Source organism: Silurus meridionalis, chromosome 4, assembly GCF_014805685.1.
Source record: "Silurus meridionalis isolate SWU-2019-XX chromosome 4, ASM1480568v1, whole genome shotgun sequence".
Lineage (NCBI taxonomy): Eukaryota > Metazoa > Chordata > Actinopteri > Siluriformes > Siluridae > Silurus > Silurus meridionalis.
The window spans coordinates 739,228-760,762 of NC_060887.1; the positions used below are offsets into that span (position 1 = coordinate 739,228).

The following is a 21,535-nucleotide window of genomic DNA, read 5'->3' on the forward strand; positions in this document are numbered from 1 at the left end:
CCAATGAGTGCAGGATTTTAACGACACATGGGAGGTTTTTATTCCCCGTGTGGGCGAGTTCTTAGTTTTATTCATCTTTAGAAGCTCTTAGTGGAGAAAGAGCGCGTGACGTGCACTGTGACGCACCTGGCAGGAAGTGGAATGCAGCTCTTTCCAGCTCGTGATAACTGAGCTTTGTTTACAAGAAATAAAAAAGAAAAGAAAAAGCGACAGCGACCTGGTGATCTGCATGTGGATGGAAAATCTGAGTCTATTTTACATCTGTGAGGGAGAAAAGGACCAGAAATATTCTCAGATAAATGTTTGTAGAAATCTACATTTTAATGATATCTTCATAAAATGTTAAATATACATACATGATACATGTGACTTTTAACCCAGTACTTTATTCAAGTACATAATTTATACAGAAACACGGTACACAGAGTATTGCATGATGGATTCTCTACATAACCATAAAAATATTCTTATTCATAACCATAAAGAATTTTCTTTTCCACAGGAATGAAAGTGTTGAAAACCAGCTTCTGGCACTTAAAGGTATCTATAGTGTTGATGTTTATGTCTTCAGTGTGTAAGACGATACAAGCACATTATTACTGCATGATACGCTTTTATCAAATAAACATATAATATCATGAGTGTGATCTGAGCAGCTTTCATTTCATTTAGTAAATTATTTTACACAACACACCTTTAACATGTACAGAAATGATCAGATTGTAGACTGTATTCATTATGCAGAAATAAAACATGCAGCTTTGTTCTATTATTTATTTATTTATTTTATATGCAGAACCCATGAAGAACTGCATCAGACACGTCACAACCCACGACTGCTAAAAGACCTGGAATCGATGCTGCACAGCACAAACACAACAAAACACAATCCTCATCACTTGTGCATTGGAAACTCTTCATGATGCCAGTTATGATTTATTATCTACTAACTGGGTTTCTGCACTACTTAAAGGGAGTTGTAAACTTCCTGGTCTGACAGATGAGGAAAAATTGGTCACATCTGTGTTTTGTGTAAACAAGGTCAGTTATTATCTTCTGTTTTATTTAGTGTGCACAAAATTCAAACAACTTTATTGTTTAGCTGTGGATTTGAGTTTTCTCATTTGTAAAAGTGAATTCAGTGCCCTGATGTTCTAATTCTAAATCTAAGTCTAATAGTTTTCCTAAACCTGGTCTACAGTCTAGTCTTAACTCCTTAATATTTGTTTTATATACATGATTTGAGTACATGTGTGATTTAGTTGGATATTAGATGATCCTTTTCTTTCGTCTTATTTAGTCCTTAGCAGAGACGTTTTTGTCTGTGATTTTGGACAAGATCGAGGCAGAGAAACAGTCTATGAGACATGAACTCCTGCAGTCTCTCTGTAGGGGTTATGTAGCCTTATGTGAACAGTGAGGAGACTCTCATAAAGCTCATGCCCAAAACAGTGGAGATGATTGTGACATTTAAGTCAGTGAGTTTTCTAAGTTTAATTTATATTTTTCCAGTTAGATTTTGAGAGATATGTTTCTATTTATGCACATTGGACATCAACCTTCTCAGCAGCAGGTTCCATAGTGTAGCGGTCATCACGTCTGCTTTACACGCAGAAGGTCCTGGGTTTGACCCCCAGTGGAGCCATGCCCTTGAGTCTCTGGTTCTAGTTTTGGAATGCTTTTCCTCCATTTCTGTTTCAACCACAATGCAGAAACATGCAAAACTGTTTATTTATTTCCAGGATTGAGTAACAATTTGTGAGTAATATATAAACCTCACTCATGTTTGCAACCTGCATGGTTCCACTGGAAGGACCTTCTGTGTGTAAAGCAGATGTGACGACCACTACCCTATGGATCCACACAATCATCTGCACAGCATAAATGAGCAGAAATAATGATTCAGGCAATATGTTTTCCAGATTGCAACTATACAGTTTTGGGAAACTTGTTCCCAATGTACCCTCAGCTTTCTGTTCTCGGTTGAGAGGAATACAAGTGCTTTTCTAATACTGTATGAGAGTGTGTGATCTGGAGTCTGTGCAGCGGCTGCTGTTCTCACTCTATTTATTCCAGCTCTTTTTTAAAGTCGTGTTACATCCTCGATGACTTCAAACTTTACTCTTTACACTATTAATACAGTTCTAAAATGAATTGTATTGATTTGTATGAATCATCTTGTAGAATTGTATGAATGAAGAATATTAATACATTTTATTCACTCTATGGTGCTCGGTGGTCCGGGATAAAACACACAGCACACATTATGACGCGTCCACTGCAAAAAATATCCGTCGAAATAAAGAAATAAAAGCATGATTTAAGAAGAAACTCTACAGAGTAGAAACAAGTCAAATGATTTCCAGTGCAGTAAAATAATTACACTTGGTAAGATTTCTTGAAATAAGAAGTGATTAAAGCGATGCTGCAGCACTCGTGTGTCTGTTTTCTGAAGCAGCTTCTGCACCTGACGCACAGCACGAGGACTCGACTTCTTTGATGGACCCTTGTGAGGTCTGTTCTGAGTGGAACACGTCTTGGAAAACCTCTGTATGACCCGGACCACTGTACTGTAACTCAGTGTCAGGATGTTACTGATCTTCTTATCGCCTCGGCATCATGGTGGAGTCTCCTGTCATCAGAGAGTCTTTACCATGAGGTGCCGTGTAGAACATCCAGTGGTCAGTATGAGAGAATTGATTAACAGAATATAAGATTTTTTTCTCCAAAGTTTAAATAAAATTTGATCTTTTTTCCATTTGATGAATTTTAAGTTCATTTATTTTTTCATTTATGTATTTTTGCTCTTGTTGTGAAGTGAAGTTTGTGTCATTGCTGCTACACTGTGCATCTGAACGATCACGACTCAAATCTCACAATAAACTTTAGGGTTTTATCACATTTTCTACTTTCATTCATCTGATTGTCTCCCCAGTGTCCAACTGCTCCATGGCTTTGTGTATCAGTCACCTCACAACTATAGCAAAGAGTTTTTATTATTGACCGAGTAAATTCCAAGTGATTCAGTGCTTATGCTCAGAGACTGACCTGATACACACACACACACACACACACACACACACACACACACACACACACACACACACACACACAATAAACACATTATTTGCATCTTTGCACATTTTTTTTCAAAGTACTGCTGAATTTTTGTTTACATTCACAATATTTATTATTATGTGCACACGAATTTTAAACTTTGTTCCACATGGATTGTGCAGTACAGTGTACAAGTAGTTAATAACGTGTTTGTTTGTGTATGTTTCTATTTTCTTTATAGTAATTCATCTTTCATATAATAATATTGTATTGTGCTCCTTTTATCAGTGGTCCCCAACCCCGGGGCCACAGACTGCCACCGGTCCGTGAGTCAATTGTTACCGGACCGCACAGAAAGAGTAAACGTGTAAATCTGCATATAATAATAATAAAATTAATCATTTAAAAATAAAGAAATATGTTTAAATGTAGACCTTTAGGTACTTAAGCACCCCAGTGCTACTGTGTATATATATATATATATATATATATATATATATATATATATATATATATATATATATATATATATATATATATACATATATATATTTATATGTATTTATTTTAGTTTTAAACATATTGATAGTCATTTTTATTTATTTTTGTTGTATTTTGATGTTTTCAATTTCATTGCAGTAAATTATGACTTTTTGTTGGTATTTAATTTTTGTGTCGGTTTAGTTTTTAATCTATTACACAGTAAAAGCCTTAATATTTATAAATGTGTATTTGAAGTTAATTAAAATTAAAATATTTAGGCTGTAATACTGCACTGCATTTAACTAATAATATTATTATTATTGTTATATATTGTTATAATTTTAAATGTACTGATAGTTTTTATTTTGATTCTTTATATTTTGAAGTTTTATTTCAGATTAGTTTCAGTTAATAACTTTTTATTGTATTTAATTTTAGTCTACCAAACTACAAAATCACTCAGTGTTGAATTGAGGTTTTTGGACATTTATTCCAGCTCATAAATCCTATAAAACATGCAGCATTAAACATGAACTTCCAGCAGATGAACATCTCATAATACTGTCTGGAAGTGAGAAATGTACAGGTTGTTTTTACTCCATACACATGAACTTACTTTGATCAGAAACACAATCATACTCCAAATCAATTAATCAATAAAGTCAATAAAAGAATCCCAAACTGCTGTGTGTCTTGTCCTCGCTATTAATGACGTCATTAGAGCTCCACTACTTCTAATGACCTGCTGTGACAGTGAGCTCTAATACACATCACACTGCCACCTACTGGTCATTTATGATTCTGCAACATTCATAGAGTCACTCCGGTCAACTTCCGGTTCTCAACTCGGATTCACTCGCTTTATACACAGTTTACAGCCGTTTTTATCTTATTTATGACTGTAATATCGCTCTTCTCTCAGGAACAACAGAAAAGCTGTGAAGACATGATATTTTATCCGCTCTTTACCTCTGTAATGTGCGCATGCGCATAGTGTCAGGTTAAGAGAGACCGGGTTACGTCACAGACGGAGGGCGGGCATCTCCTGTGACGTCACAGTAAGGCAACGTCTATAATTGGGAACGCGTCTCTGTTTCTCTCATTTCCGAGGTTTTTGCTTGTGAGTAAAGAGGCATAAACATGGAGCTCTTCAGAAGGTTGAGAGAGTTTTTTCAAACCAAAAGAACGAAGAAAACTAAGCAGATTGCTGAAATGAAGGAGAAGCTGGAACACATGGAGAAAGTAGTGAAAGACTTGGATGCATTTTCTCTTCTAATGTTAGAGAAGATAACAGAAGAGAAAGAAGAGAAAGCCATTCTGCTACAGACGGTGCAAAAGCTGGAGGCTTCTTTGGCTTCTGAGCGAAAGCAGCAGGAAAAGTATATAACTGAGAGAAGCCAGAGCTGGGCGAGAGAACAAAAACAACTGGAGGAACGTGTTGCTCAGCTTGAGGTCACTTTGGATCAGACCACCATGGAGCTCCAGTCTTCCCAGAAAATCAATGAGGAACTGGAGAAAACTGTGGACTGTGAGAGAGAGAGCTGGACAAGAGAACAAAAGAAAGTGGAGGAACATGTTGCTCAGCTTGAGGTCACTTTGGAACAGACCACCATGGAGCTCCAGTCTTCCCTGAAAATCCTTAAGGAACTGGAGAAAAATGTGGAATGTGAGAGAAAGAGCTGGACGAGAGAGCAAAAGAAAGTGGAGGAACATGTTGCTCAGCTTGAGGTCACTTTGGAACAGACCACCATGGAGCTCCAGGATACTCAGAATCAGTGTGAGAAAGTAAAAAATAGTGCAGAGCAGGAGAGAGATCATTTGATCAGAGAGAAAGAGCGACTGGAGGAACGTGTTGCTCAGTTTGAGCCCACGCTGGACTTTAAAGAAAAACAAGAGGACGAAAGAGAGAAAACTAAACTTGACTTAGAGGAGAGGAACAACTTACAGCTTCAGACCAACAGGGGGCTCCAGGATACCCAGAATCTCTGTGAGGAAGAAAAGAAGACTTCAGAGAATAAAACAGATCATTATATGAGAGTCCGAGGCGATGGGAGGAAATTGTTGCTCAGCTGAGACAAGAAAACATTCAAAAGAAAAGGAGAAATAGAAAAAAGAAGGCGACAAGAGAAACAGAGAGTCTGAACACTTTTACTACAGCGAGACACAATAAACACTATTAAATAAATAAAGATTTTGAATTTCAATCATGTCTAATGTCTCTTCATCACAGAGAGCATTCAATGATGGTATTTTTTTCTTGAAATCCACTTTAGTAAAGTCAGTGATGTTTGATGTCCTTAAAGAAAAGGAATTTGACAGAAACTGAAGTTGAGGTATTTTCTTGCAGCTTTAGTGCTTTGTTCATTTTGAGCTCTGAAAGCAATATAGCTGACAGTTAATGTGGGCAGAACCTGATTCACTTAAACATCTGTACTTTATAATTAATCACATGGATTGGCACAAGAAAGTGGATGATCTTTCAGCAGTTATTCTGACAGGGTTAACACTGGATTCACCTCACAACACCTGAACACTACTGCTGGATGGAGCAGCGGGTGCGTGCACGAGCGGCGGTTGGTGAATGGAGGGTGGAGCCGGGGGGAAACGAGCGGTGAGAAGCAGATCTGTGGCTGATGGGACTAATCAGTGTGCTCTGTTTTAGTGACTGGTGATGAGGAGAAAAAGGAGAAAGACACGAGCAGAGCTGAGCACGTGTGTGTGTGTGTGTGTGTGTGTGTGTGTGTGTGTGTGTGTGTGTGTGTGTGTGTGTGTGTATTGGTCCTGTTGACTTCAATAGTAAGGAATGTAGACCTGAGATCCTGATTATTGGTCTTTTATTACCCATAAGGCAGTGGTTTTTAACCTTTTTTGAGGCGTGACTCATTGTTTACATGAAGAAAACACAGTGCATGTAGGGGTACGGTCTCAGGAGCCCTGCAGTAAGTGTGCTGTGTGCATGTGATTGATGAATGTGCAGGTAGAAATTCAACTGAAACTGCATTCAATCTGGTTGATTATCAAGCAAGTTATTTTTTAACTACATTTAAGTTCCCTGTTATAGGATAACTTGCAATTTTGTAAATTCCAACTGTATTTTCAGTAATTCCTGTTAATACCTAAATATTCCTGATAATTCATATGTGAAGTTTCCAGTCTTGAAAATTCCTGCAACCACATTCCTAGGAAATACATGAGCTGTTCCTTGGTCTTGGGCACAGGGATATTTTGCCTGCCTTTTTTTTCTTTTAAGTTTTACATTATTCTGATATCAGATGCCCCAAGAAATTGCAGTTTAGACACAGAAGCTTTGTGTATGTGAGGATCCTCTATAATTATTTGGAGAAAGAGTCTGGTGTCATTATGCCATGGCTTGGGAAGTCGGGATGTTGTTAATAAATGTGAACTGATTTAATGTCATACAGTGTGTCTGTGTTCTACATTACAGTGGGGTCTGAGGTTCGGTTCCCAGCGTGTTGTTTCCTTACATTTTTTTATCCAGGGCCCAAAATCTTTCCACTGATCTCTCACACATTTAGAAAGTGATCTATGCAGAGCTGAACATCTCACCATGAATAGTGAACAACCTCATGCATCATTTTCTTTTTCCACCTCTTCTATTTGTTTCAATTTTTATTTAAGAATACAATACAATACAATACAAAATAAAATACAATACAATACAGGTGTGAATCTACCTGTCATGAGGAGTGTATTGGAGAGTGTATGTGTAAATTATCTGCTAGGTGGCAGTAGTGGCACACTCACTGGTAAGCTGTAGAACAGGGGTCACCTACGGTGGCCGAGAAGTGCAAAACAGATTAACAAATCCGAAAACAAAATAACAAATCCGAAAACACAAATCAGACAAACCGGAAAATGTAGGTATAGTTTGTGAATGTAAATTTACAGATCATTGGACAAGACACCTGTCAGTCAAGATATACAGGTGAATGACAGGTGTCTTGTCCAACCATTGATAAGTTTACATTCACAAACTATACCTACCTTTTCCGGTTTGTCTGACTTGTCGCTGTGTTTTCGGATTTGTTAATGTGTTTCGTGCAACGATTCAGACAAACTGGAAAAGGTAGGTATAGTTTTGTTTTCTCTGCAGACTTTCCTGAAGCCCCTAAATTAATAATGGTCATAGTGACATTGGTAACATTGCATTAATGTAATAATATCTGATAGCCATTAGAGGGCACTCTCGTGCTGCATGTGGGTGTGTTTGCAGTGTGCAGAGTAAACGAGTAAAAAACGCTGCGCAGTCATGTCTCCGGTTCTTTCTGCGCACTTAACGGGAAAATATGTGTTTTATAGCATAATGATGCAAACATAACAGTATTTACATTCATCACATTACTGTGCTGAAAAACAATACAAATTAAATAAAAAGAAGAAAAAGTGTAGAAGAAGAAAAGCGGGACAAAGACAGAGGTAATGTGATGTAATGAATGGTGATGATCATATAAATAAACTCAGTTTAGTAAAAGTTTGTAAACAAACTTTATATTGGTCCAGTTTTTAAAGTCTATTCTAAAAGTTATAAATAGTGTAATAATGTCTGGGTTTCCAGAGATCCGTGATTTAGTAACATTTTAATTTTGTTTTGTCACATGATACGTTTTAACAACATTTGACTCTATAGTTGTGTAGAATTTGGGGATTTGTGGTATTTGTAATTCGAAGTGGTTAATTCGATAATGTTTGTTTATAACTTGGCTTATTAAAAAAAAAGCAACATTTGATGTAAAATTCCCTTTAAAAGCGCAGTACAGTGTAATTCATCGTGATACCGCTAGAGGGAGCTAAAGTTTAGTAGAACATTACTGCCACCTACTGGACATCGAACACTTTTTAAAATGAAGTGGAAGATTAAACAGTACTGTATGATAAAGAAGTGTTTAAATAAAGACTTTTATGTGCAGGAAGACCAGATGTAATTATTCCTACTGTTTGTGTTTCATTTATAATGTGACCCAGACAGCACCTATATTTTATATTCGATCAGATATCAATGTTTGTTTTTAAAGAAAAAAATAATAAATGCTTTTATTTCACCACACACTCATTAACAAGACAATGTAGTTATGAACAAATTTTCTTTACAAAACACAGGAAGCTGAAAGCAGCTGAGATGTAAATATCAGAGAGAACATTAAATATGATGTCAAATGTAGTGACAGACATTTTCATGTTGTTCTAATCAACAGTATTGGGTGACCTACGTTCCTGTGGTGGTGAACATGACTGCGAGTTCTCCAGAAGAACAAATGCTGGTAATGTACAGTTCAAACACACACTGTTTTTCACACAGAATAAACTAAAGCCCATCACTTCCTCATCACCTAAACACACTGTTCATTTAGATTTTACTTACAGCAGCCAAACGTGCTCATTTTGTAAACTCCTTGATCACTTACTCTGTCTTTAAGGGAACTAAACAAAGAGGAATGAATGAAAAGTGGTATCCAATCTGTGATATTATTGGGGACCTGATTATGGTTCAGAACGATCTATAAAACATAACTGACTACTAAAATCAGATTGTCAAAATGTCCATATAGAGGAGTATGAGCGCAACTGGCAACCGCTCTAAAAGGCCACAGCTCTGATTTGATTAAACAGAGTGAAGGCTATTCATGAAGTATATCAGAATTGTACAAATCAATTAAACTACTTACTCTATGAACTCTATTTAAACAAAATCATTACTGAGTTTGGACCAAAATGATATCTGTATGCTAATGTGTGCTAATCAGGAAATACGTTCTACCTACCTTTCCTAGCCTGACTTTAAAATCCCACCCCTGTCTGGCCTGCACTTCCTCCCTCACTCTGCCCTGTCTTTCCCTCCTGCATTGCCTGAGTTTCTCTCACCCACATTACTTCACCTACATTACCATACCTAACTGTGCTATATGGGATGTTCTACTATAATGATCAGGCCGTGTACAACCAGACTCCATTCCCAATGGTCCCTCCACTGCAGCAACATCCATCTACCAAGAGGAAGAGGAAAACGGTGCGTGTGCTTACTCTTTGTTTCAGTACTGGTTCATTTACTGAGTATATGAGCCTCAATTATTATTTTTTTAGATTTTTGACTCGTCTAGTCTGTGATTTAATTGCTACTGTCTCTGTTGTCTACAGATGAACAGCTTGAGAGTTATTCAGTAAAATCTGCTGCATTAGATGGCGCTGAAAAGTCTACCTCTTCAGCTGAGCCCGGTCCTGCACAAGCCGTCACACCAAAGCCAGATAAAACAGAGCCTGTGCACGTGCCCCCAGAGGTTCCAGCTTCTGCTCTATTCACCATCGATGAGCCGAAACAGACACGGCTCCTCGTCCTGACGACTCCCAATCGCTCAGAGAGGTGAGTTTAGGGCTCGTCGCTGTCCCTGCACGTGACTAAATTAAACGTGTAGTCCAGCATTTTCCAACATGTTTTAATTAAGACGTATTGCAAATGGTTAAACTGTTGTGCATGTTAAACGTGTTGACTACAAAAGTAGCCTGAAAGAACTCGTAAGAGTCGTACTTTTTAAATACGTTTTCTACAAATAAAAGAATTCAACATCTTTACATTTCAATATGCAATATTATCTTTTGGTAATGGCGTATAAAAATCTCACATAATCCCTCCTTTTTCCCACAGCTGCCCTTTGACTTTCATTGTAATCGAGTCATGAGTAAAGTTTTCTGCTCGTCTCAATAAACTAGGAGGCATGTTAGCTCTTGGTTGTAGTTATTGCACATGGACTACAAATCCTGTAGATATAAACTGAGGTGCAACACTGGAGTATTTCTTTAAATAACTATATATAAAGATAGAAATGCTGTCGTTCACTTCGGTGAATGTGTGAAACCTACATTTACACTACAAATTCACAGTAATCCTGGTGTTTTATTATTAATTGGGTGTGTTTGTGTGTTAGGATAAGCCAGAGCTCGCTTTCCAGCAGTCTGACTTTGACCTTAAGCCAGTCTCAACCACAGTCGAGAATTCCAGTGTGTCTCCTGTGATTGTGGAGCATCTGGCTTCAGCAGAAACACCAGCAGATGAGATCGAAGCGCAGGAAGCCGAGCCGCCGAAGAACGAACCCGAGCCCAGCTCTGAGGATGAAAGCAACGATGGGGTCCTTTCACCTGTCGAAGAGCCCAACAACACCACCATGCACAGTGAGACCTACTTCTTCTGACTCGCACACTTCATCATGTTTTTCACTACTTTTCATGTCTGCTTTTGCTCGTTCCTTCCTCAGAGCCAGAGATGGAGAATAAGAGGATACAATATAGTAGAGACTTTCTTTTGAGCATCCAGTTCATGCCTGATTGTATGCAGAAGCCAGAGGGGCTTCCATCCATACCTGATGTGGTGCTACACAAGGTAAGCCTCCTGACATGTGGGCTTTATTTCAACTTAAAAACCAAATAAGGAATATTGTTTCACAGATCATTGCTTCACTCTCTGCTTTTACAGTGTAACCAAAATAAGTTGCCACCGGACCCACAGGGTCTCAGCTCCAGAGACTCAAATATCTCAAATATTCCAGCAGGAACTGGAAGCAGCTGTTTCAGTAAGCATCGTTTCTCTCAAGAGGGCTTTCTCTTCATTTTCCCCACAGAATAAAATCAAAATCTACTGAATTTGCAAATGAAGCTCTTGAACCCGTCCTTCTGTAAAATTTCTATGGTATCTTCATGTGTAATATTTGTATTTTTTAATTGCACAGATTTTTAGTTTTTATGATGATTGACTTTTCCAGGCCAGTAATCGTGAGAGGCTTCAGGACGAGCTGGAGGAGGCAAAAAAACAAAGCTCGCAGAAAAACCAGGGGTAACGTCAAGTTCATCGGGGAGCTGTTTAACCGAGTCCATCATTCATAACCACGTGGTAAAACTGCTGAAACAAAATGAAGAGGAAAGTCTCGAGTGCCTCTCTATTCTCCTCACCACCGCCGGCTAAGAGATGGACTTTAAGAAGGCCAAGGTAAACAACCAAAGACGCCATTGTAGAGCATTTTCATTGTTCAGGATTGTTCTAATTACCATCCTGCAAAGTTGTACACTATTATACCTTTAATGTAGCATATTGAATATTCATTCCAATAAGATTTAAATAAGATTTATTTGGGACCGAATTTCGGGGGACGACGGCTGAACTGGAAGAACGGCTGCGATGGAGAAACTAGCGCTAGAGCCACATCCGGAGCATCAGGTGAGTCTGTAGTGAATGTAGTCTGTGTCCTTTTTCAGCTCTCTCCTGTGTTCATGTTGTGAAAAGCGAGTTGTGATTGTAGGTGTTGTTCTTGAAACTTAATTCAGTTTAATGCATGAGCATTTTTAGTCATGACACATCATGTCTCTTGTGTTTCAGTAAAACTGGACGCAGTGCCAGACTCGACTACAAACAAGCCTGCGCTATCAGAGGAGGAAATGGAGAAACGCTCTAAATCCATTATTGAGAAGTTTCTACACATAAATGATTACAGAGTAATGATCTCATGCAGTGACCTGGACCACGCTGGAGCGAAACCAGATCACACGTGACCATCTGTTCCATCAGCTGCTGCAGGCTGGGATCCTCTCCACATCTCAGTTTTTTAAAGGGTGAGTAACATTCCTGCACCACACAGCTCCGTCTCCCACTGGTGCCAGAGACACTACTGTCTGCGTCATGAGATGTCCTCAGCTTGATGACATATTTACACCCAATGGGGTTATTGTTAGCATTATTATGAATACGCTTGCGTTTACATTTGGTCATTTTTTGGGGAATTTTATAAGAGAATCAGAATCCTTTAATAAGACTTTTGTCTGTGTTTTCTTTTTGCTCTCTTTCCCCCCATTTTCTTACCTATCCTTGTTTACACAGGTTCTCAGAAACCCTCGAGATAGCAGATGATATGGCGATTGACATTCCTTATGTATGGCAGTACATAGCGGAGCTCGTTAATCCTGTGCTTCGGGAAGGAGGAATCTCTTTGAGATAATTATTAATGTATTTACAGTTACATTTGAGACTTTACATATACATTTTTTGCTGGAAAGGAAGTTGGTGTTTGTTTTTAATTGTTGATTTCTTGTGAATTCCAGTGAATTTAGCAAACCACTACTTCCTGTGGCAAGAGCCGGCATATTATTTGCAGAAATATTGCAGCTTCTCTGCAAACAAATGGTGACAAAAGATTCTTTTTTGTTCAAGTCATTGCTGTGTTTCTCTTCACTTTAGAGCCAAAAGGAAGTGGAGGTCTTATGGAGGGACTCTAAACTGAGCTGGGCTGATTTTCTTCCTGAAACCGTGGATGGGAACAACTTCATTACTGAGCAGGTGAGCTGTTGGCTGCACACTAGATTTAGACTCCACTGGAAGATCTGGACCAAACAGGATCCAGTGGGCAGTAGATTTTCTACTACTTGAGTAATAATAATAGAAGAGCTGAGTAAAAGTGACAGCATAGTTATTTTATGAAATCATTTCGCTTGAAAATTGATTTGAAATACTATTGTTTATGTCTGATCTAATCGCTTGGCTCGGCATATTTTTGGCTGGTTGTTACAGAGGGCTTTTAAAAATGTGCAATAATCAATATGGGTTAAAAATCATACTGTGATCAATTTCATTTGTTAGTATAAGAACATTGTCAGTGAACTCAAATGGCAGCTCGTCTGATCAGAAAAGAGAAAAGTGTTTGTGTTTGTGGTGTAAAAAGCAGTGTGTTGGTTGGTAGACTTGACGCAGTTTTATTTCTAAACCAGCACAAATGCTGCCTTTAAGAAGAACATCTTCAGAGGGTTTTTCTCGTCCTGGTATCATAAGTGTAGATAAACATAGGTTGTGTTTAATTGACAGCCCTGATGAAGTCTGATGACCTGAAGAGGGTGGAGCTGAGACTTCAGACAGCAGACGGACTTCTGAGGAGGAACATCAGCACCACACGAGAGGTTAGAGGTCACCCAACCTGTAATTAATCCTGGAGGAATTAAGTGTGATTAGAGATAGCGATTTAAATGTGTGTGTGTGTGTGTGTGTGTGTGTGTGTGTGTGTGTGTGTGTGTGTGTGTGTGTGTGTGTGTGTGTACTGAAAAATGTATTTAATTTGTTTGTTGTGTGAATTGCCAATTTATTATGATTCATTTTCATATTGTATTTATGTATTTATTTGTAAATGTATTTACTGTAAACTCTTATTAAAGATAAAGTAAGTGCAGATTGTTGTTAGTTATTTATCTTTTTAGGTGGCAGCAGGATGGGGGCAGGTCATGACGTGGAAAGGAAACTCTCTGCTTGCAGGCTTCCTGTGACGTAGCTTCCTGTGTTTGACTGTGTTTTTAAATAAACTTTACTATTTATCTCTCCTTTTTTCCTCTTTTAATAATCCTAAATAGTTTTTGTCTTCCTGTCTTGTGCCTGTAGTTAGTTAACTCGGCTATCACTAGTGTTGACTATATTCATTCCCTCTCACTTTATCACATCTCTGTATCTTAACTCTATCTGCTATTATAAGCACTATGCCGGCTGTGTGTCTGCCTTTGAGCACAGGTGAGAACTCGTTCGATGCCCAGCTGCGAGAGCGGAAAGCGGCGCTGGAAACATCCCGGGCAGACGCTCACTTGTCCCAGGTAAATTCCCGGGCTGAATCTAACGCTCCCAGCACCTCAACTCCGCGTGTTTCTCTGCCCAGGCCCAGCGCACCTACAACGCGGCCCGCCCAGGTATCGTTCACTCCGGCACCGGTGCACCACGGACCCTGGATGCTGCAGCAGCGGAAGACACGAGCCAAGCCCCGGTCGAGGACGTCTCCCCCGCCACCACCACCGGCCTTCGAGATCTCGACCGAGAACCGCTTCGCCCCTCTCCGCGAGACGGAACGTCATACTGTGATTCTTGGAGACTCCATCGTCCGGCATGTCCGCGCTACCGGAGACAAAGGTAAGGTGCACACTTGCTGTTTTCCTGGTGCTCGTGTTCTCGATGTCGCTGCGCAGGTACCCGCGATCCAGTCATTCCGATTCAAATCAGTCCGATTGAAAGATTTGGCGGTGGACTTTTAACATGAGACGTTATCTAAGCTGATGTGGTGTTCACAATCAGGACTTTGTGACGTGCACTTTGTGTATATTTTCTGAAAGGAATGATAAATGGGCCGATTCGAGATCTGATACGGATGCCAGGTGAAGAGGAGGTGGAGATTTGAGGAAGCACATTTTGTCCCTCAAGTATTGGGTCTTATCAGCAGCATTAATCGTGTTAACGCATTTGCATGGCAGAGTTTTTATTTTGTTCGGTTTATAAAAAGGTTCATGTCATGAATCCTCTGGTGCGAGTAGTTTTTTTTAACGTGACTAATAGATCAGTTTTTTGGTCCAAATCTTGATGTTATTGTTACAATAATTATGGGAGTCACGTGATTAGGGAATTAACGATACGGACCAGAAGAGATGAGAGGTGAGCTACTCATTCTGTTTATCATCATTTGTCCTTTAGCTGCCTTGTCATATTTTCATTATTGGAACTAATGTCAGAGTTTGTGTATGTAGACGTGTGTATGGGTATCTGCTTATTGGAAATGTACTATTTTATATTATTTCTGATCAAAGGAACGAAATGATCTAAAGAACCAAGTCACTGAAATGATGCCATCTTCCACTCACTAGCAGTGATCAGTAATACTGATGAGTGCCCTACGGGGGCACAAATGCTTCGAGTAATACCAGGGAACGGATCAACGAATAAAAGAATGCTCTTAGCATGGAAAACGATGTATTTGTGGCCTGTACACAATAAGATAGAAAAAAGACAAGAAACAAACAGCAATGATCAATAGACTGGAAAGCTTACCGAACAAAAGTCCAGCAGGGGGCGCTCGACTCTAACCCGGGTGTGTGTTTCTACAGAGAAACACTACAGGAGCTCATGTAGAGTCGCGCGTCACCATCTCTGTGACGTAGCATCCCTGATTGGTGCAACAATCTTTTTAATCCACCAATGAAACGTCATAGTCAAATGTCATGCTGTCATAGTAACATGCAAACATTGTAAGTCTACTATTGAATCGAAGGCCGTTGTTGAGACCAGACGTGAAAACAAGTGCGTTAGATCTACAGTATCTACAGCATCAACTTGTGTCTCATCGTCTCTCTACATACTGTAGATGTGAAGCTTTGGCTTTTCCAAACCTTTTTTTTTTTTCTGCTTCATCGTTCCTTTACATTTCTCCTGAGTTTTCTCACTTCTCATGGAGTGAGAAAAGAAGAGAAAGAAGTGGATCATTAACTCTTTTGTTTACTGCAGTAGGAATGTTCACTTTAAAACTGCAACAACATACAGAAATATCCATCCTCATTTCTTCAATTACACTAAATATTGACAAATATATATTCTGTATATGTTGTAGATCTGTATTGAGCAAGTATCAGAGAGAACATTAAATATGATGTCAAATGTAGTGACAGACATTTTCATGTTGTTCTAATCAACAGTATTGGGTGACCTACGTTCCTGTGGTGGTGAACATGACTGCGAGTTCTCCAGAAGAACAAATGCTGGTAATGTACAGTTCAAACACACACTGTTTTTCACACAGAATAAACTAAAGCCCATCACTTCCTCATCACCTAAACACACTGTTCATTTAGATTTTACTTACGGCAGCCAAACGGCTCATTTTGTAAACTCCTTGATCACTTACTCTGTCTTTAAGGGAACTAAATGAAGAGGAATGAATGAAAAGTGGTATCCAATCTGTGATATTATTGGGGACCTGATTATGGTTCAGAACGATCTATAAAACATAACTGACTACTAAAATCAGATTGTCAAAATGTCCCTCCACTGCAGCAACATCCATCTACCAAGAGGAAGAGGAAAACGGTGCGTGTGCTTACTCTTTGTTTCAGTACTGGTGCATTTACTGAGTAATGAACCTATTAATCTCTGATCATGTGCTGTTTATTTCCCATTAAGATCGTTGTCTGAGATCCTAACCAGGACAACAAGGACATCACGGAGGAGATCATATCAGAAGCTGGCAGGAGTCGGAAGCCCACTCTGCCAGTGGGAAATGTCTTTTCCGTCCCTATGCCTCTGCAGGTAACAGTCACACACGCATTCATAGAGGAAGCAGATTCTTCTGGCTAATAGCTCACCAGTCTTCCTCCTTATATTTACCTGTATTACCATTTCCCTTTTCCACTATTTTTACTCATGTGTGCAATCTGTTTTCCCTAATTCTGATTATCCTCACACTTTCCACCTCAAATCCCATCAACTGAACCAAGTGGTGGAAAATGAGCACGTCTATAATGTGGACAGAGCTCAGGGCCCACCTGCTCCTGGCGACTTGAAACCAGGTGAGTCCCAATATCTCTATTATAATTTTTTTAGATTTTTGACTCGCCTAGTCTGTGATTTAATTGCTACTGTCTCTGTTGTCTACAGATGAACAGCTTGAGAGTTATTCAGTAAAATCTGCTGCATTAGATGGCACTGAAAAGTCTACCTCTTCAGCTGAGCCTGGTCCTGCACAAGCCGTCACACCAAAGCCAGATAAAACAGAGCCTGTGCACGTGCCTCCAGAGGTTCCAGCTTCTGCTCTATTCACCATCGATGAGCCGAAACAGACACAGCTCCTCGTCCTGACGACTCCCAATCGCTCAGAGAGGTGAGTTTAGGGCTCGTCCCTGTCCCTGCACTGGATTTTAACTGGTCAAAATCTTTTACAATGTGACTAAATTAAACGTGTAGTCCAGCATTTTCCAACATGTTTTAATTAAGACGTATTGCAAATTGTTAAACTGTTGTGCATGTTAAACGTGTTGAATACAAAAGTAGCCTAAAAGAACAAATCCGTACTTTTAGAAATAAGACTCGTACTTTTTAAATACGTTTTCTACAAATAAAAGAATTCGACATCTTTAAATTTCAATATGCAATATTATCTTTTGGTAATGGCGTATAAAAATATAAAAATCTCACATAATCCTTCCTTTTTCCCACAGCTGCCCTTTGACTTTCATTGTAATCGAGTCATGAGTAAAGTTTTCTACTCGTCTCAATAAACTAGGAGGCATGTTAGCTCTTGGTTGTAGTTATTGCACATGGACTACAAATACTGTAGATATAAACTGAGGTGCAACACTGGAGTATTTCTTTAAATAACTATATATAAAGATATAAATGCTGTCGTTCACTTCGGTGAATGTGTGAAACCTACATTTACACTACAAATTCACAGTAATCCTGGTGTTTTATTATTAATTGGGTGTGTTTGTGTGTTAGGATAAGCCAGAGCTCGCTTTCCAGCAGTCTGACTTTGACCTTGAGCCAGTCTCAACCACAGTCGAGAATTCCAGTGTGTCTCCTGTGATTGTGGAGCATCTGGCTTCAGCAGAAACACCAGCAGATGAGATCGAAGCGCAGGAAGCCGAGCCGCCGAAGAACGAACCCGAGCCCGGCTCTGAGGATGAAAGCAACGATGAGGTCCTTTCACCTGTCGAAGAGCCCAACAACACCACCATGCACAGTGAGACCTACTTCTTCTGACTCGCACACTTCATCATGTTTTTCACTACTTTTCATGTCTGCTTTTGCTCGTTCCTTCCTCAGAGCCAGAGATGGAGAATAAGAGGATACAATATAGTAGAGACTTTCTTTTGAGCATCCAGTTCATGCCTGATTGTATGCAGAAGCCAGAGGGGCTTCCATCCATACCTGATGTGGTGCTACACAAGGTAAGCCTCCTGACATGTGGGCTTTATTTTAACTTTAAAACCAAATAAGGAATATTGTTTCACAGATCATTGCTTCACTCTCTGCTTTTACAGTGTAACCAAAATAAGTTGCCACCGGACCCACAGGGTCTCAGCTCCAGAGACTCAAATATCTCAAATATTCCAGCAGGAACTGGAAGCAGCTGTTTCAGTAAGCATCGTTTCTCTCAAGAGGGCTTTCTCTTCATTTTCCCCACAGAATAAAATCTAAATCTACTGAATTTGCAAATGAAGCTTCAAGTGGATAATCTGTTATCAGGCTTGAACCCGTCCTTCTGTAACATTTCTATGGTATCTTTATGTGTAATATTTGTATTTTTTTAATTGCACAGATTTTTAGTTTTTATGATGATTGACTGTGAGAGGCTTCAGGACGAGCTGGAGGAGGCAAATAACAAAGCTCGCAGAAAAACCAGGGGTAACGTCAAGTTCATCTGGGAGCTGTTTAAGTTGCGGATGTTGACCGAGTCCATCATTCATAACTGCGTGGTAAAACTGCTGAAACAAAATGACGAGGAAAGTCTCGAGTGCCTCTCTATTCTCCTCACCACCGCCGGCTAAGAGATGGACTTTAAGAAGGCCAAGGTAAACAACCAAAGACGCCATTGTAGAGCATTTTCATTGTTCAGGATTGTTCTAATTACCATCCTGCAAAGTTGTACACTATTATACCTTTAATGTAGCATATTGAATATGCATTAAGTCTCTAGCTTTTGATTTAGGCCTCGCAGTAAATGATATTAGTAGTGATATTAAAGTGTGTGTGTGGTTTAGTAAGCTTTTGCTGCTGCTTATGTAATACTCGGCTTTGTAAAAGTTTCATGTTGAAGCCTGTAATCTTTAACTGAGCACATGTTAACAGCACTTGCTTATAATTTATAGACCAATACAAAGAGGCTTGGAGAAATTGCTAGAGCTACATTACATAAAAAGTGTGCTTCCTGTTGTTTAATATTCAAACAGCTGTTCCAAGTGTAACCGATGAAATGTTTATGAAATGCCAGTAAACAAATATCTGCTTTTTACAACTTGTCACGTCTGACAGCTGTAAATATCTTCAATTAAACATGTTTCCTGAAGTACTTGATGATAAGATTTATTTGGGACCGAATTTCGGGGGACGACGGCTGAACTGGAAGAACGGCTGCGATGGAGAAACTAGCGCTAGAGCCACATCCGGAGCATCAGGTGAGTCTGTAGTGAATGTAGTCTGTGTTCTTTTTCAGCTCTCTCCTGTGTTCATGTTGTGAAAAAATTCAAAGCAGGTTGTGATTGTAGGTGTTGTTCTTGAAACTTAATTCAGTTTAATGCATGAGCATTTTTAGTCATGACACATCATGTCTCTTGTGTTTCAGTAAAACTGGACGCAGTGCCAGACTCGACTACAAACAAGCCTGCGCTATCAGAGGAGGAAATGGAGAAACGCTCTAAATCCATTATTGAGGAGTTTCTACACATAAATGATTACAAAGTAATGATCTCATGCAGTGTCTTATGATCACATTTAGTTGAATACACATCGGTTATTATCTTGTTACTGCATCACATAATCGTGGTGGGTTCGTGTGCAGGAGGCCTCGCATTGCGTGGAGGAACTGGACCAGGGCGGGATGCTGGACGTTTTTGTTCGGGTGGGTGTGGAGACCACGCTGGAGCGAAACCAGATCACACGTGACCACATGGGTCATCTGTTCCATCAGCTGCTGCAGGCTGGGATCCTCTCCACATCTCAGTTTTTTAAAGGGTGAGTGACATTCCTGCACCACACAGCTCCGTCTCCCACTGGCGCCAGAGACACTACTGTCTGCGTCATGAGATGTCCACAGCTTGATGACATATTTACACCCAATGGGGTTATTGTAACATTATTATGAATACGCTTGCTTTTACATTTGGTCATTTTCAGATAATTTTATAAGAGAATCAGAATCCTTTAATAAGACTTTTGTCTGTGTTTTTTTTTGCTCTCTTTTCCCCCATTTTCTTACCTCTCCTTGTTTACACAGGTTCTCAGAAACCCTCAAGATAGCAGATGATATGGCGATTGACATTCCTTATGTATGGCAGTACATAGCGGAGCTCGTTAATCCTGTGCTTGAAGGAGGAATCTCTTTGAGAGAATTATTAATGTATTTACAGTTACATTTGAGACTTTACATATAAATTTTTTGCTGGAAAGGAAGTTGGTGTTTGTTTTTAATTGTCGATTTCTTGTGAATTCCAGTGAATTTAGTAAACCACTACTTCCTGTGGCAAGAGCCGGCATATTATTTGCAGAAATATTGCAGCTTCTCTGCAAACAAATGGTGAGCTGTGAGATCTTCTATAGAACATGACTGAAAAAAGGAAAGTGTTTTGTCATACTAGTTGAAAAAGGTTCTTTTTTGTTCAAGTCATTGCTGTGTTTTTCTTCACTTTAGAGCCAAAAGGAAGTGGAGGCCTTATGGAGGGACTCTAAACTGAGCTGTGCTGATTTTCTTCCTGAAACCGTGGATGGGAATTTCATTTGTTAGTATAAGAACATTACAAATGGCAGCTCGTCTGATCAGAAAAGAGAAAAGTGTTTGTGTTTGTGGTGTAAAAGCAGTGTGTTGGTTGGTAGACTTGATGCAGTTTAATTTCTAAACCAGCACAAATGCTGCCTTTAAGAAGAACATCTTCAGAGGGTTTTTCTCGTCCTGGTATCATAAGTGTAGATAAACATAGGTTGTGTTTAATTGACAGCCCTGATGAAGTCTGATGACCTGAAGAGGGTGGAGCTGAGACTTCAGACAGCAGACGGACTTCTGAGGAGGAACATCAGCACCACACGAGAGGTTAGAGGTCACCCAACATGTAATTAATCCTGGAGGAATTAAGTGTGATTAGAGATAGTGATTTAAATGTGTGTGTGTGTGTGTGTGTGTGTGTGTGTGTGTGTGTGTGTGTGTGTGTGTGTGTGTGTGTGTACTGAAAAATGTATTTAATTTGTTTGTTGTGTGAATTGCCAATTTATTATTATTTATTTTCATATTGTATTTATGTATTTATTTGTAAATGTATTTACTGTAAACTCTTATTAAAGATAAAGTAAGTGCAGATTGTTGTTAGTTATTTATCTTTTTAGGTGGCAGCAGGATGGGGGCAGGTCATGACGTGGAAAGGAGACTCTCTGCTTGCAGGCTTCCTGTGACGTAGCTTCCTGTGTTTGACTGTGTTTTTAAACAAACTTTACTATTTA

The 21,535-nt window shown here is 39.3% G+C and overlaps 3 protein-coding genes, 1 long non-coding RNA gene and 1 other non-coding gene across 14 annotated transcripts in view; 4 read left to right on the plus strand and 1 right to left on the minus strand.

Moving 5' to 3' along the window:
- The window catches only part of LOC124384642 (eukaryotic translation initiation factor 4 gamma 3-like), a 75,999-nt gene extending 62,097 nt beyond the window's left edge, over nucleotides 1-13,902 (plus strand). For all 4 annotated transcript variants that reach the window (XR_006925434.1, XR_006925435.1, XR_006925433.1 and 1 more), the window contains 3 exons: nucleotides 12,776-12,874; nucleotides 13,397-13,488; nucleotides 13,783-13,902. The gene's annotated coding sequence lies outside the window, so the exon portion shown is untranslated. The remainder of the gene's footprint in view (nucleotides 1-12,775; nucleotides 12,875-13,396; nucleotides 13,489-13,782) is intronic.
- Nucleotides 1-21,535, minus strand: part of LOC124384638 (eukaryotic translation initiation factor 4 gamma 3-like) — a 1,295,064-nt gene that overhangs the window by 376,304 nt on the left and 897,225 nt on the right. The window lies entirely within an intron of this gene.
- On the plus strand, nucleotides 1,573-1,645 carry trnav-uac. Its single transcript has one exon. It is a non-coding gene; the product is annotated as a tRNA-Val (tRNA).
- Nucleotides 7,798-19,703, plus strand: LOC124384634 (eukaryotic translation initiation factor 4 gamma 3-like). Of its 6 annotated transcripts, none has more exons than XM_046847654.1 (10): nucleotides 7,798-7,977; nucleotides 8,754-8,819; nucleotides 9,330-9,565; nucleotides 16,511-16,636; nucleotides 17,825-18,068; nucleotides 18,152-18,276; nucleotides 18,370-18,466; nucleotides 18,648-18,900; nucleotides 19,396-19,503; nucleotides 19,671-19,703. In XM_046847654.1, the coding sequence occupies exons 4-8, from the start codon at nucleotides 16,625-16,627 to the stop codon at nucleotides 18,653-18,655; spliced, it is 486 nt and encodes a 161-aa protein (XP_046703610.1). In that variant the 5' UTR covers nucleotides 7,798-7,977; nucleotides 8,754-8,819; nucleotides 9,330-9,565; nucleotides 16,511-16,624; the 3' UTR covers nucleotides 18,656-18,900; nucleotides 19,396-19,503; nucleotides 19,671-19,703. The 6 variants fall into 6 exon arrangements, with proteins under 6 accessions (XP_046703610.1, XP_046703607.1, XP_046703611.1 ...); XM_046847651.1 differs by having other exon boundaries at nucleotides 9,488-9,565; nucleotides 16,510-16,636; XM_046847655.1 differs by having other exon boundaries at nucleotides 9,533-9,565; nucleotides 16,510-16,636.
- LOC124384695 lies at nucleotides 20,413-21,080 on the plus strand. Of its 2 annotated transcripts, XR_006925486.1 has the most exons (4): nucleotides 20,413-20,444; nucleotides 20,540-20,621; nucleotides 20,736-20,823; nucleotides 21,040-21,080. It is a non-coding gene; the product is annotated as an uncharacterized LOC124384695 (long non-coding RNA). The 2 variants fall into 2 exon arrangements; XR_006925485.1 differs by lacking the exon at nucleotides 21,040-21,080 and having other exon boundaries at nucleotides 20,736-20,884.

Coding starts and splice junctions, on each gene's coding strand:
- LOC124384634 (XM_046847650.1), top strand. CDS start 14,453: ATGTCCGCGCTACCGGAGACAAAG. Junction 18,069..18,151: donor CAACAACACCACCATGCACA/GTGAGACCTACT, acceptor TTCCTTCCTCAG/AGCCAGAGATGGAGAATAAG. Junction 18,277..18,369: donor CTGATGTGGTGCTACACAAG/GTAAGCCTCCTG, acceptor CTGCTTTTACAG/TGTAACCAAAATAAGTTGCC.